The sequence below is a fragment of the Canis lupus genome, chromosome 8 (assembly GCF_048164855.1).
Source record: "Canis lupus baileyi chromosome 8, mCanLup2.hap1, whole genome shotgun sequence".
NCBI lineage: Eukaryota > Metazoa > Chordata > Mammalia > Carnivora > Canidae > Canis > Canis lupus.
Window position 1 is genome coordinate 67,067,365 of NC_132845.1, and position 15,719 is coordinate 67,083,083.

The 15,719-nt window shown below is 44.1% G+C and overlaps 1 protein-coding gene and 1 non-coding gene across 18 annotated transcripts in view; both read left to right on the forward strand.

The window, feature by feature from the left end:
* The first annotated feature begins 662 nt into the window (after positions 1 to 662).
* The window catches only part of TRRAP (transformation/transcription domain associated protein), a 115,551-nt gene continuing 100,494 nt past the window's right edge, over positions 663 to 15,719 (forward strand). For 13 of the 17 annotated variants that reach the window (XM_072837003.1, XM_072837012.1, XM_072837011.1 and 10 more), the window contains exons 1-8: positions 676 to 821; positions 3,118 to 3,277; positions 3,688 to 3,737; positions 8,772 to 8,882; positions 9,889 to 9,993; positions 11,098 to 11,181; positions 13,231 to 13,287; positions 14,998 to 15,123. In XM_072837003.1, coding sequence (XP_072693104.1) covers positions 3,178 to 3,277; positions 3,688 to 3,737; positions 8,772 to 8,882; positions 9,889 to 9,993; positions 11,098 to 11,181; positions 13,231 to 13,287; positions 14,998 to 15,123 — 633 coding nt within the window. In that variant the 5' untranslated portion in view covers positions 676 to 821; positions 3,118 to 3,177. Of the gene's footprint in view, positions 822 to 1,114; positions 1,327 to 1,587; positions 1,706 to 1,873; positions 2,135 to 3,117; positions 3,278 to 3,687; positions 3,738 to 8,771; positions 8,883 to 9,888; positions 9,994 to 11,097; positions 11,182 to 13,230; positions 13,288 to 14,997; positions 15,124 to 15,719 lie in introns of those variants that run through there. The other 4 variants (XM_072837005.1, XM_072837004.1, XM_072837006.1 and 1 more) reach the window with 4 other exon arrangements.
* On the forward strand, positions 3,407 to 3,611 carry LOC140639253 (small nucleolar RNA ZL1). Its single transcript, XR_012036044.1, has one exon. It is a non-coding gene; the product is annotated as a small nucleolar RNA ZL1 (small nucleolar RNA).

Here is a 15,719-nt window from a genome sequence, read left to right on the forward strand (position 1 = left end):
ACTATTCAACCATTCTCCTTGATGGAGTCATAGAGGAGGCCCAACACTATTTTTCCCTTCTAAGGCCTCTTGGTCCAGCCCATGCCATCTCACCTGGACATCAGGGCGTTCTGCCCCACTCCCCCTCCTCATCACTGCTCTGTCCTGGCCTGAGACATCTGCCTGCCAGGTAGGAGCTTACAGAAAGAGATCCTCTGCAGTCCAGCCTCTGGGTGATGTGGCTGCAGAACAAATGATCAGGCTGGCCACCTCCGAGCAGAACACCAGGGCTTTCCTTTGCTTCCAGGGTCTCGTCTGTTTCCAGCCTTAGCGTTCCCAAGGCCCCTGCTTGCTTCTTCCCCTTTCAACCTGTTAACCACCCCAGGAAGGGAGGAGGGAGGAAACCCCGCTCGGCCAGCCACACTCAGTTCAGTGACGGACTCTTCCTAGGCCCGACTGCCGCCTGCTAAGGGAGCTGCTTGGGTACCCACCGCCGCGCAGCCGTCCCCGCTCTGCCTCACATCCTGCCCAGGCCCGGCTCCCACCGGAAGATTCCCGGCACCTGCAGGCCCCTCCAACCTTGCTGGCGGCCCCGCCCCCGCAGGCGGAGGTTTAAAGGGCCGGGCGGCTCCAGCCGGGTGCAGTGCCCCTCCCTGCTCCCGCCGCCCGCCCAGGCCGCACCCACTTGGGGGCGGTGCGCCCGGGCCTATTTCTCCCGCGGCGGGCGCGGCTGCTTTAAGCGGGGGCGGGACTGCACCGCGGCGGCGGCGGCGGCGGCGGGGGCTTCGGCTTTGCTGGGGGTCGCGGGCTGGTTCTGCAGGGGGCCGGCCGTCGAGATCAGGGTAAGCGCGGGCCGGCGCGGGCGAGCGCGGGAGGGCGGCGGAACGACCCCGGGAGGAGCGCGCGGCCGCCCGAGCCGGGGCGGGGGGGAGGGCGGCGTGGGGAGGCCTCTGCGGCGCAGCGGCTCCGCGCAGCGACAGAGATAGGCTCGGTGCACCCGGTCCCCCCGGCCCTCCCCTACTGGCCGCCGCCGGTGTCCAGCCCGGCCGGCCGGGGTCGGCGGCCGCCCTGTAGCCTCCTGCTGCTTGGCCGCGCTGGGGAGCTCGGGAGGCGGAGGGCCGGCGGCGCGAGAATTGGCCCTCGGCGCTCGCCGTAGCACGGCCTGGAGGGCGGACGCTGGGTGTCCGGAGACGGCGACAAAAGGAGGGAAGCGCAGAGCCGTTTGAGACCGGGGAGGGAGAGCGTGGGGTTGGGGCCTCGCTTCCCCAGAGGCGCCCCGGGCCAGCCAGGCACCTCCCGGCCTCCACGCAGGCCCCTGGCTCGCCGAGCCCGGCGCGGAGAACGAAGGTAGCGGCAGCGACAGCGCCCCCTCTGGCCCGGCGGCGCCGCCTCAGGCTCTCGGCGCGGCGCGGCGCTGCGGGGCGCTGCGGGGCGGGGCGGCGGGGCCGTTTGTCCGGGCGCGGGCGCTGCGCCGGCTCCGGCCTTCCCACCTGGGCCGGGACGCGGTGGCCCCTGGAGGCCAGGCCCGGGCCCTCGGCCCCCGGCGTCTTGGAGCCGCTCTCCCACTGACCGGCGTGATGGGCGGTGTTCCCTCCTCAGCGCCCCCCACCCCAGGCCCGGCGGGACGCTGGGCTGGGCCTCCGGGGGCCCCGCGGAGTGGAAGAGTGGATCACTTCGGTTGGGGGGGCGGGTCCAGGCCTTGAAGGAGTTTGGGCACGACCGCGAGGTTCGTAGGCACACGGGGAGGCCCCGACCCTGACTCTTGGGTCCCAGGGGTTGAGGGCCGGGGTGGGGGTGGGGGGCATTCTGTGTTTGGAGGGGGGCGTGTGACCTGAAGGAGGAAGCAGCCGTCGGGTCGTCCGGCGGGCCTGATGGAACCCCTCTTGGGTCTCAGGGCGAGAGGAGTGCGATAGAGCAGCAATCCGGCGTCTCCTCCGTGTTGGAGAAGTGCTTTTGGTGTCTCAGAGAGAGTGGCCCGTGGAGGCTCTGTGGAGTCGGGGTGTCCCCATCACCACTTGGGGCCGAAGAGTGCGCTGCTGGGGAGGGCTTCCGGTACGGAGGGCTTTTGAAAGCCCTGCAGGAGGAAAAGATGAAGTCCTGAAGATGCCTCTTGACGCAGAGTGGAATTAAACGGTTATATACACGAGGAAGATAGGTAAAAGCAAATTCAGTGGGTTCCCAAGATACTTCTGTGAGTGGTCCTAAAACAAACCGGGTCTCCCTCTATATATAATGTGTCAGTCAGCCTGGAGAGGTAGTTCTTGAAGTGTGATGGCCAACAACTTGGAACATTCATTCAGAGAAGCATTTTCTAAGTTCCTGCTTTTGTGCAAGCAAAACTTAACTGCTTCCTGGGCCCCTCCCTGAACCACCGTCTCTGGGTTGTGGTTGGAGGTCCCACCTTGGGCACCTGATGATCCTTGTGCACACTGAAGCCTGAGAACCAGTCACCCAGGGTAGCGGTTGTCCAATCCAGTCAGCTGCCTGTTTGCTGCTGCTGCTGCTGTTGTTTTTAAATATTTTTAATTTTAATCTCTACACCCAGTGTGGGGCTCAAACTTAGAACCCCAGAGCCTGCAAGAGTTGCATGGTCTACAGGCAGAGCCTGCCAGGCGCCCCTCAGCTACCTGTTTTTAATACAGCCTGTGAACGAAGAATGGTTTTTAAGTTTTTAAGTGGTTGAGAAAACGTCAAAAGAAGAGTAATGTTTCGTGATGTTTGAGAATTATGTGAAATTCAAATGTAAGTGTCCATAAATTAAAATTTTATAGGTCACAGCCATGCTCTTTCATGTATGTGTGTCCATGCTATTTTCTGGCTGCAACAGAGCTAAGTAGTTGTGGTAGAGACCACAAAGGCTGAAATATTTATTGTGTCTGGTTTACAGAGTTTGCCCATCCCACAGTCTAGGGAAAGAAGGATATACAGTAAGGGGAGGGGGGCGCCTTTGATTATAAAAATCATGTTTAGAAATTAATAGGTAAAATGGATGTAAGTTTACTTTCAAAAAAGCAGAGGGAATAGTATTGTGGGCATTTAAAAAGTATTTTGCTTAATATAGTCATTTAGGTAAGATTTTCATAGAGACTGTGAGCTGTGCCTTCAGTAAGTTGGCTAACCTTACGCTCCTTTTCATAGGCTGGGTGAACTCATGGACCTGATGCTTTTCTCTTGAGAAAGAAACCACTCAAAAGAAAAATGGCATTTGTTGCAACACAGGGGGCCACAGTGGTTGACCAAACCACGCTGATGAAAAAATACCTTCAGTTTGTGGCAGCTCTCACTGATGTAAATACACGTGAGTTGATCCTTTTTGTCATTAAAAAATGTGTTATCGTGGTTCATCTGTCTCAGTTCAGATGGTGTGCACGTTGAGAATAAAGAGTAATGTTGGCTTTTATCCTAATTTTCCTATTCTCTGCCTTGTGGAGAAGCAAAGTGATGAGCATTATTGGCTAGAGCCCCAAAGAGGCACATGTGTGTATGTGTGTGTATGTATGTGTGTCTGTATCCTTGTCTGTGCATGCACATGTATGTCTGGGAGTACGAATGTGTCTGACTGATTATAGGGAACTAGTCTATGTGCCTTCTGTTGGACGATGACAGTCAAACTGATAAGATCTGATTGCTTCTCTTAAACATTAAATAATTTTATGAAGATCCTTGACATAATTTAAATTACCTGATAACTTGTTTTGTCATTTACAGCTGATGAAACAAAGTTAAAAATGATGCAAGAAGTTAGTGAAAATTTTGAGGTATGAACTTACTATATATTTTTTTGTTGTGAGGTAAATATTCACATGTGCTTCCCAATTGCTTCTCTGTTAATCTTAGTAGTGAATCAAAAACCATTCTCTCTGTTAATGTGATTTATTGTATTTCACAACTGATATGAGATGTGTGCACGGTATTGTCCAACTATTTTTTTTTTAAGATTTTATTTATTTATTATGAGAGACACAGAGAGCGGCAGAGACACAGGCAGAGGGAGAAGCAGGCTCCATGCAGGGAGCCTGATGCAGGGCCCCAATCCTGGGACTCCAGGATCACAGACGCTTAACCACTGAGCCACCCAGGTGCCCCTGTCCTTACACTAGTGACCGTGAACCTCAAGTATCATTGAGGGATGTTGCTTTGGTTTTGGTGGTTAAACCTTTTTCAGTTTTGAGGCATATACTTTCAGGATGCAGCCAGACTGAAGTTGTGGATTCATTACTTTCACATAATAAATGTGTACCACTGGGTACAGAGAGCAGGACATCACTGTGGCTCTGTTACTTAGCAATTGCATGATCTTGAGCATTTTCTCTCTTCTGAGCCTCACGATCCACAATTTCCTGGTATCCCATGGGTCCCTGGGCTCTGTTCACTTTTCTTTGGTCTTCTCTTTGTTCTTTAGATTGGATGATTTCTGTTCTCTGCCTTCAGGTTCATTGACTGTTTCTCTGTCCTCTCCAGTTGGCCAGGAGGTTTTAAAGTTTCAGTTTATTTTTTATAAAATTTTTTTTATTTTAGTTTTTGTACTTTCAGTTTTGGCATTTCTGTTTGGTTCTTCTTTCGATTTCACTACTTCACAGAGATTATCATCACATACCAACATCATTTTGTTGTTGTTATTCTTAGACCATTTTATAACGACTGCATTAAAGTCTTTGCTAAATGCAACATTTGGGCTAGATGAGGGTTAATTACTGACTCTTGGTCACATGATCCTGCTTCTTGCATTGTCTAGTAGTTTTTGACAGTATGCCGAATACTGTATATGAGGCCGGGGACTCTAGATTGCTACCTCCCTCTGAAGAGTCCTGATATTTTGATTGTGGTAGGCAGTTAACTGGTTGATCTCGAACATACATGGGCTTGGTTTTATGCTGGGGCACAGAGGATCATGGGAAGGCTAAGGTATTCCTTGGGTCTCTAACCTGGCGGGATTCACCCTTCAAACCCTGGCTTCCCACGGGTATCATCAGAGGTTGATTTTAGGCTTGGCTTGTTTTAGAGGCCTAGAATAGGCCTTACTCGAGGGCATGGTCCTTTCTCAGCTGGATGTCTGGGGTGTTAAAGAGGTGTTATGAAAGTGCACTGTGCTTAGGCTGGAACCCCAGCATCCTCCAACATTGTTAAATCTCTGATACCTCTTCGTCTCTCAGTCCCAAAGCTGTCCCTGTCCGGTAAGCTCCAGGTGGTCTTTCCCCCTCTAATATGTGCAGTCCAGCCCTCTGTCAAGGTCTCAGAGACTCAGAGAAGACCATGCCCTGTAGTTCCTGTTTCTCTGGGGCTCTGCTTTGCAGATTCCGGCCACTTGAACTGTTTGGAACTCTGGTGTTTGCTGCTCAGCTCAGCAGGTCCATCCTGCTGACCTTGGGTGTCAGCCTGCCACACACCAGTCAGGACATCTGTACCCAGGCAGAGAGCCACGGTGATCATATAATGTCCCCTGCTCCCGGAGATTGTGGTCTTGCACTGCCTCTTCTCCAGTACCTGAAAACCATTCTCTGGTTTCTTGTCCAACTTTATGGTTAGTTTTGTGCTATTAGTTTCATGGGCAGGAGAGAAGATTTTATTTATTTATTTTTTATTATCTTTAATGTGAGGATAATAAAATATTTTTAAGAGAGTTAATGTGATTAAGAAAAACAGATAAAATGTTTTCAGCTTCAGGCATGGCCATTTGGACTACAAAGGATCAAATAAATGCTGGTGCGGAATGAATCAGTGCCCTTCTCTGGAGCACTGGGTAGTATTTCCGTTTGGTGGTTTTATTTTAAGTAGATGTTTTTTAGGACTTGTTGCTTTGAACTGAGCTGGGAAAATAAATCCTGAGATATTTAGAGATTGAGCTAAAGAGCTTTCTCTTTTGCCCAAGCTGCTAACGCAAGCTGTTAAAAAAAAAAAAAAAAAAAAGGTAAAGAAAACCCAAAAAATGAAAAAAAGGAGGTGGGAGGTAGAACATGATTGGCTTGTGTTCTGCGTTTTTGGAAGAACTGATAAGTGAGAACCAGAGCCCCAGCGTTTGAAAGGATGCAGTCCGTCCTGGAGGAGCTGGCAAACCTTGAGAAACAAGCACGTATGTCAGGCGTCTGAGTGCGGGCCTGGGACCGAGTGTGGGCCTGGATCAAGTGTCCGACCTTTTCTCTCCTGTTTCCTGTCTGCCAGTTAGCAAGTTAATTTCTGACTTTGGTCACAGTCACATTGATCAGACTCCCAGAACTAAAGTCAGTGGAGCAATGTACTTGGGCTTTTGAAAATCATGACTTTGGAAATCCGTAGGATATAAACATTTGCCTTAAATGAAATTCAGATGACTAAGGCCTTCAAAGAATCAAATACTAGAATGACCATCAGTAGGTAATTCTAAGTTAGCACCACTACCACCCCAGAAAAATACCAGAATGAGGGGACTGAAATTAAAAAAATAAAATAAAATAAAATAAAAGCCAGTGCTTACAGGAGTCTTAGAAACACATTTCACTAAGCACTTAGGAATAAAATTGTGGGCCAAGTAAATGTCCTGTGGGCCATCTTTCAAGATAGGAGCTAAAGAAACCTCCAAGTTAGAACTCCTGTGACAAATTCATGTGGATCAAAAAGCTGGGAGCTGAGTTGAAATCCTGGCAGAATAACCAGGCAGCTTGTGAATGAATCTTTTTTATCAGAGGAATCTGAAACTCCTGTTTTGAAAATTTGGAAGCCGCAATCAAATGGGCCTCTGTGCAGATGAGCTTAACTTCTTGGTAACTTTGATAATGATACAATGGGAATTTTCTTCCTTGAGTTTTTGAATATGGATATTTTGTAAAAAGTCTTAAGCTTTGGGGACGAAAGTTGACATACACACACACACACAGGCTCCTGTTCCCAGTGAATTCATACACCCTACTTGGGGAGAGGCTGGGGGCTGCCGGAGGACTTCTCCCATGGTGTTCTGTGCGAATGGAGCCCTGGGTGGGTCCTGGGAGCCTGGTGCTCAGGCACACGTTCCAGGAATCACACTATTTTCTTTCCTGGCTCCTGTGGCAACCCTTTTCTGGTTTTCACCTGTTTCTCTCTCTTCCTTCATAGACTCCTCTTCCAGGATTACCTTATAATGGTAGACAACCCCACATCTTTATCTGTACCCCCAGTGAGCGTCTGGACTGTCAGACGCTTGTATTTAATTAACTGCCCATATGTGTCCTCTCAAGGACTTGTCAGGCTAGCGATAGTAACAGTTGAACCCCTTGCTCTTATGCTCCCACCTTCTGCCATGCTCAACTAGTTTTAGTGCCTTCACATCCATACTTTTTTTTTTTTTACATCCATACTTTCTTATAATTTTCTGCCTTTGCAATGGCTTTCCTTAGAACCTTCTTCATTTCCACTTTTTTCATGAGGTTAACTCCTGCTGGACTTCTAGGTCGTAGTGTAAACTTCGCTGCTTGAGGAAGGGGTTCTGTGTCCTTGGTTCCATCCAGTACATTGTGGTCTCTTAGTTGCCAGTGCTTCTTCTATTATAATTCTGTACTGTTCTTTTTATCTGTATTCCCAGCATATGACTGCCTCCCGCATCTCTGAGGGCATAAATAGTATCTACTTTCTTCCTTTTTATGTTTTTTTTAAAAAAGATTTATTTATATGTTTTTAGAGAAAGTGCACGTGTGCAAACATTGGGGGGGTCGGGGAGCAGAGGAAGAGTGAGATTCCCAGGCAACTCCCCATTGAGCACAGAGCCCAATGGATGGCTCCATCTCATGACCCGGAGATCATGACCCGTGCGAAAACCAAGAATTGGACGCTCAACCAACTGAGCCACCTGCACATCCCTCCACTTTCTTCATTTTATCTCCATCGAGCACATGATAGAGCCTCACTGAATGAGCAAGTGAGGCCTTAATGGGGAAAGGACCAGGCTGTTAGAGACACTTAATTTGGAAACACTTCTCAAGCTTTTGAAACAATATTCAGCAAGCTTTATAACCTCTCTGAGCCTCTTTATCAATGAAATGGAGATAATACTTACCTTAGGTTTGTGAGGACTGAGTGAAAAAGAGTAAAAATACACAGGACGGCAGTTAGCACACAGGTGATCTGGTAATATTGCCAGACGACAATGAGCATTTACCTTAGAGCATTTGCTGTGTCTTAAATTAACTCATGTAATCTTCATGTGATTACCTAAGACAGTAAATAATATGATACTCAACAGAGGGGACACTGAGGCACAGAGGCTAGGTAACTGCCAGAGGTTCCCACTTTCTAAATGGGATCCAGAAACTGCTCTAGGAGCCATTTTATGTCACTGTCTCCAGACTATGGGGTCATTTCCAATTCTCCTTTTAAAGTCAGTGCTGGGAGAAATAATGGATTAGGTTAGATTATAATCTGATGAATATAGATTTGACAACTCAGCTTTTCAGATTAGAAAAAGGTACCAGTTTGTTTAGGCTCTTTTTCATTTTCCACTTGAAGAGACTATGATCTAGAAGCTAAATGTCTTTTCAGAGATCTCACGCTTAAGATGTGGTAGAGCCAGCCTCTAAAAGAGGCTCCAGATTCCACATTTTCCACAGCATTAGTATTTCTACTTTTAACATTTAACAGTTTTAACATTCATTTTGCATCTTAAATTGGATTTCAGGAGCAATGATCATTTTAATTAAAACTGTGTTGTAACTGAAATGTCTAAAAGTATTAAAAATTGTTGGCTTCACTACAATGTTTTGTATTTTCTTGAGGTTATAATATGTGAATTTGAAATGAAAATGTGTACACAAACTTAATGGCGTTTTCTTTTATTTTTGCACAATTAGAATGTAACCTCATCTCCACAATATTCTACATTCCTGGAACATATCATCCCTCGATTTCTCACATTTCTTCAAGATGGAGAAGTTCAGTTTCTCCAGGAGAAACCAGCCCAGGTAATCCATTGAGGAACATCAGTGGTGATGGAGGTGGGGGGAGGGGGGAATGTCATGCTGTAAGATTGTAAACTTTTTATGAATTTAAACAACTGAGAAAAGGTGGGGCTCCACTTCAAAATAAGAGTGTTTTTGTCACATAAGGATGACCTTGTCCCCAGCCATGCCTCCTCAGTTAAATTTGGTTTTAAGTCGTTCACATTTGCCAACTGGTGACGTGGGTACACTGTTCATTACAGATGAGTTCAAATATCCACAAAAAAGAAGGAATAATCCTTTAATGACCCTCTCCATAGCTACTCCCTGACTCTGCTCTTCTAATTTGAGTTCTCATAACTTCTGACCAGTTTTATCTATACCTCCACCCACTCTGTACACTCCCCTCCTTACCATGATCATTTTAAGAGTCTCCTATAAATGTTTCAGTGTCTCTTAAAAGTAACTCTTTCACTAGCATTATGGTAATTTTTAAAGTTACTGCCAAACAAAGTATTTTTATGTTGTATCAGTTGAAAGTCTAGATGCTTGACCTACCTTTCAGTTGTGGGCTCCATGGACCAAATCCTGAAAACTTGGTCAGCTTGTGATGTAATCATTCCTTGGGCCCAAGAGAATCAGGAGAGAGGATTGTAGGAACCAAACCCATGATGGAGGGAGATCCCAAACCAGGTTCAGTTTGTGTTGTGCTCTTTCATGCAAAATCCATCCCGACATTCACACACTGGTACCCTTCTGCTGGAAATAATGGTTTCATTGTGAAAGAGGGAAAGTTTGGCTTGGTAGGTTTGGTGCACAACTGTAGGGGTCTTGAAAGTAATGGTTTGTGGTACGTACTTAGGATAACATTTAAGTAATTCACAGGACCGTTTCTGAAATGGGGTCCATCTTGTCATTTGATGGTTCCCCGTGCTGGGTGCAGATAACTGTGTAACTTACGGAGTGTGAAAGAATTACTTTGGGATTCTTGAAGGATTTGATTTTTACATTTTTAATTTTTCCTCACCAGCAACTGCGGAAACTAGTACTTGAAATAATTCACAGAATACCAACCAACGAGCATCTTCGTCCTCATACAAAAAATGTTCTGTCTGTGATGTTTCGCTTCTTAGAGGTAATCTTTGAGAATTCTTGTTATTTAACCATTTCTAGGTTGTCAGTGGTTTTCTTACTGTAGAATCTAGTACTGCACAACTGCTTCCCTTTCACTAAAGCTCTGATTCACATGAGTAAAAATTTTCTTAATGTCCATTTTCCACCATTTCGCCCACCAAATTACTAATAAATATTATTATTGAAGATTTTTTTTTTTTTTTTTTTTTTTTTTTTTTGAGTCAGCAGGGAATTGACTAGACACAGTGGAAATCTTTAGAAAGGGTTGGGTCAAAAAAAGAAAGAAAGGGTTGGGTCGACAGACTCGAGTGCAGGGCTCTTTGGCTTTGTGCTACTTCAAGCACAGTAAATACTCAAAAGAGTTTCTCAAATTCTTCAGGTGAATTTATTTGGTACCTGTTATATTTGCCTCTAAAATTGTTTTCTTACTGTTCTTAGCCTTGATATGTGTAGAATTCTGTTGTTTCTGGGCCCCTTGAAAAGATGAGCTTTATAGGGGATAGAGTTGGATTCAGATCCTAGCTCTGCCATGTGTTAGGTGTATCATGTTAGCCATGTGGCTTACTTTCTTTTAGCTTTAGCTCCCCTAGGTAAGATGTGGCTCACACCCCATTCAGAGAGTGTAAAGTGTTTATCAGATGGTCCAATGAAAACATAGTGGGTTTTTTAATTTTTTTATTTTTTTTTTATTTGAGAGAGAAAGCATGAGCAAGAATTGGGAGAAGGAGAAGCAGACTCTCCACTGAGCAGAGAGCCCAACATGGGGCTTGACCCCAGGATCATGACCAAGCTGAAGGCAGATGTTTAAGTATCATTTGGACCATTAAGACCTTTGTTCATGGTGTGACTTGTCTTAAGTGCCAGTTACTCATCTGTCAGAGTGTTATTCTCCAGAGCTTACTGGGCGGCATACCCTTTAGATGGTCCACCAAAGACCTCAAAAGCTTCTTATCTGAGACAACTATTCTGTGTTCTCTGTTCAATAAGTCAAATCTGAGTTAGCTGATGTAGGGTGTGTATACAGAAAAATGCTTAGCGAATGGTCAGTAATCTTTAGATTAAAATAACCTCAGAAGTATAACTTAAAAAACATTTTTTTTTTTAGACGGAAAATGAAGAGAATGTTCTTATTTGTCTAAGAATAATCATTGAGCTACACAAACAGTTCAGGCCGCCTATCACACAAGAAGTAAGTGCTTATCCTGATTACGTTTATAAAAGTGTGTCAGTAGGTTTTTTTTCCACCATGTGATTTATTTATTCTCTTAGAATTGACAGGACACATGCTACTTTCAAGAAAAGGATAGCCTAAGTTTGGGGGAAATTCTTTATGGGTTTCTTTTTTTTTTTTTTTTTAAAGATTTTATTTATTTATTCATGATAGTCACAGAGAGAGAGAGAGAGAGAGAGAGAGAGGCAGAGACACAGGCAGAGAGAGAAGCGGGCTCCATGCAGGGAGCCCGATGTGGGATTCGATCCCGGGTCTCCAGGATCGCGCCCTGGGCCAAAGGCAGGCGCCAAACCACTGCGCCACCCAGGGATCCCTCTTTATGGGTTTCATAGTGACTTTTTTCTTGTCAATGTTTACATAAATATTTGGGTGAATTTGTACATTCATTGAAATTTAGTAAACTACCAAACTGGCAGAGCTTTGTGGGTAATTCTGGTATTTACAGGCCTGGTGTGCTAGAAGGCTCCAGTCATTTTATGCTCTGCAGGGGTTTAAGATGTGGGTTCTGAAGTCTAGTGGGATCATCTAAAGGGCATACCAGTTCTGAAGTCAGAACTGGATTGGAATCTCAGCTCTGTAGTTAGTAGGTATCGACATTGGTAAGGTTTTAGCCTTTTGGAGCCTTTTCCATAAAATGATACTCACAGGACATATCCTCAAAAGGTATCTTGAGGAATTAAATTTTTTTTTTAAACACATATAATCTGTATATTCTGGCAAACATACCCCCTCCCTGAGATGCCTTCTTTTTTATACTGACTCTTTATTGGTTCAAATTATATGTGGAAGAGTTCATAGAGGGCAGTAATAGCTTTTGTATAACAAGAGTGGAAAGTTCGTCAAAACTCAGGTCTTCATTAAGGAAGTCATATAGGAATAAAATATAAATGTAATGAGTGTGGGAAAACCTTTGATTCTAGGTCCTATTTTATGTGACACCAGAGAACTTAGAACCAGTTAAGTATGTAGGGATGCAGTAAAAAGGGAAACATGAAGATTTCCCATTTGGAGTCAGGATCCTTTAGTTGATTTTGAGCGTATCAGGAATAAACCCCATGCTTTTCTGACTGCACTTTGATTTTCCGTCTGGAAATGCCACTCAGGAGTTTTTGGTTGAAGTTTTAAAGATGGATGAGAAGGCCTTACCACCCTGAGATTTTTGAAGAATTAAATATAGAGTGATTGGTACCCACATAGTAAGCACTGAATATGCTGTGTTAGCTGTAATTACAGTTTTCTTCTGTTGTGAACCTTACTAAGTGCCTATTGTCGATTATTTTGAAATTAAAAGAATAAAGATGAAGTAGAATTCCCATTACCTGAAGAAAACTGTTTAATGTCTTGATTTTTGTTCCTTTTCCTATCTTAGGTATATTTGCTACATAAATTTGATAATATTGCATTTGACATTTTATGTCTTGTTTCCCTTCACATTGTATAAGAGTATTTTCCAATCATAAAAAGTTCCTTATAAAGGAAGTTTTTCATGGGTGCCTAATAGTCTTTCTTATGATGCCCTTGTGTTTGGATATTTAAGGTATTTCAAAATTTTTATTTTAGGACTTTGCTGAGTGTCTTGTTGACAGTTCAGATTATTTCATGGACTGGGTTTGTAATAGTAGGATTATCAAGTCAGAAGTGTTAATGCTTTAATGCTTCTGAAATTGTTAAGGCGATTTCCAGAAAGGTTTGAGCACTTGACACTTCCCCTGGTAGTATGGGAGAGTCTCTCTCCTGTTGGACTCTATCTTGCAGGGTGTAGCTGTACTTTTTGAAAGGCAAGAAGTGGCATTTATTTTAATTTTCATTCCTTTGCCCTTCCTGAATTAGAAACTTATTTCCTTTGTGTTTCTTTTTTGGCTTGTCTGTATTTTGAGTCTGACATTTTTCCTGCCAGTTTTATGAGTTCTAACATGTTAATACTATTAATGTTTTTGCTACCCACTATGAGCGTTTTCTGTTGATAAATATCTTCCTTACACTCTCTTTTTAAAATTTTATTTTTAGATACATCATTTTTTGGATTTTGTGAAACAGATTTACAAGGAGCTTCCAAAAGTAGTGGTATGTTTTTAATATTGACTTTCTTACTTATATTCATTTATTTCCTCATTCCAAAGGGAATTTGGAATATTTGGGTTGAAAGAGTAACCGAGGGGAATGCTGATTTTAGAATGAGGAGTAGTTAGTGGTGGTCAAAATGTAGGTTAATACATCAGCATTTAAAAGAATTCTCTTGCTTTCACTGTTTAAATACATTATTTTTGACATAAAAGCAATAATATATTTTTATTGTAGAAATTTGCGACAAAACCAAGGCAAATTTGTAAGCAATCATTGATGTTGAAGTTTTGTTTTTTCACATTTTTCATGTTTTTTAAAGATGGTTGTATTCCTGTTGTGAAGCCTTTTTCGGGAAGTGGTGTACACTTTCAGCCTCCTTTTCAGTATCCTTAAAATTCTTTCCAATGTTCAAAGAAGTCTTTCTAACTGGCGTCAGAAGTGTGGGGACGGACATGGTGTGCCTGAGGGTGTGCTCCTCCCCACCTTACTCTGGCTTGCAACAACCAGTTTGGAACATCCTCCGGAACATTTCTGTTGGGGGTCCTAGTTCTTAGTGGCCCCATAACTTCCTGTCCTATGCATGTACCTGGACTGTCTCCGTGGTGCTGCTTTTCCAGATTTTCAGCTCCTGTCATAAGTAATGGTAAAAATCATTGTGCGTAAATCTCTTCGTAAGTCAAGAGTTTTCTAAAGATTTTTTTTTTAATTTAAAAACAATTTTTAAAAAATTAATGAAGTAAAATGGACTCCTTTGGTATTTTAAGGATTTTTTTTAATTAATTAATTATTTATTTATTTATGACAGTCACACACACACACAGAGAGAGAGAGAGAGGCAGAGACACAGGCAGAGGGAGAAGCAGGCTCCATGCACCGGGAGCCTGACGTGGGACTCGATCCCGGGTCTCCAGGATCGCGCCCTGGGCCAAAGGCAGGCGCCAAACCACTGCGCCACTCAGGGATCCCCTTAAGGATTTTTTTTAAAGACTTTATTTATTTATTCATGAAAGACACACAGAGGCAGAGACATAGGTAGAGGGAGAAGCAGGCTCCCCTGTGCGGAGCCTGATGCGAGACTCAATCCCAGGACCCTGATATCATGCCCTGAGCCAAAGGCAGACATTCAATCACTGAGCCACCCAGGTGCCCCTGTTTTAAGGATTTTAACTTAAGAATGTGTAAAACTTAATTGAGTTCTGGGTTGCCAAGTCCTGTCAGCCTGTCATTTCAGCCAGAAAAGCTGCTGTTTGTCAGAAGCTGTTTTATTTAACATAAAGTCCAAATTACATTTAGAACTGAGGATGGCAATGAGGCCCTGGCTTTTAAAAATGTCTGTGCTTTGTTGTGGTTCCTGTCTTTGTTCTCTGAAGGAGACTTTGGAAAGTGGACTCAGTGGGGCCTAGCTTCTGGGTTCCTACCACTAGAGGCATGGGCTACATGAGGTAGTAATGTAGCATGTCGTGCATTACGTCTATCACCAGCTGGGAACAAAGGTAGAAAATACTTTGGGCAAGTTTTCGTTTTCCATTGTTGGGGTAGAGAATATTGTCACTGCCGTGTTACCTTCACCCATAGAGGACTCAAAGTTATGGCATCTGTGTGACAGAGACGGGTATAACGTTGGATTTCTTCCAGCACAGGTTGGGTGTGTTTCATTGAGAAATATTGTGTCTGACATGAGGAAGAATGACTTCCACTCTTTTTATGCAGAACCGCTACTTTGAGAACCCTCAGGTGATCCCTGAGAACACAGTCCCTCCCCCGGAAATGGTTGGTATGATCACAACAATTGCTGTGAAAGTCAATCCAGAGCGTGAGGACAGTGAGACGAGAACAGTAAGTTTTTTTCAGTTGTTTTGCTTTGTTTTTATTCCTGTCTTCTGTACTGGGTAGAGGAAAATAATGAGATACGGACTTTTTATGTATATTTTTTAGTATATTGTGGGTTTTTTTTCTCTAAACAGTTGGGGCATTTAAGATAACATAAATGTGTGTGCCTGAGAAAGCTTCACTGATTCTTAATGCAACCCTGAAGTGCTGAACGGAAACTAGTGGAAATCCAAAATCACCTATTGGAAAGACAGCTGCCCAGCCGAGGGGATCGCTGCTCCATCCTTAGCCCTGACATTAACAAAGTCCCTTTAAAGCTACATATATTTAAGAAAAAAAAGTTGATTTTAAAAAATGAAAAAAAATAAAGCTACATATATAAATTTCTACCTCGGTACCTGAGAGTGTGGGCTCTGGGGACAGAAGCTTGGGGACCATGTTCCAGCACCACCATTGGGCTTTTTGACTGTTGCAAAGCATATAACATTTGTTCTAGCTTAATTTTCTCTCTCATTATCTGAGAGCCCTGTCATGTGGAATTTTGTGAAGGTCATACTGGTGTTGTCTGCAGGTAATACATTGTATTGGATGTATATGGTACA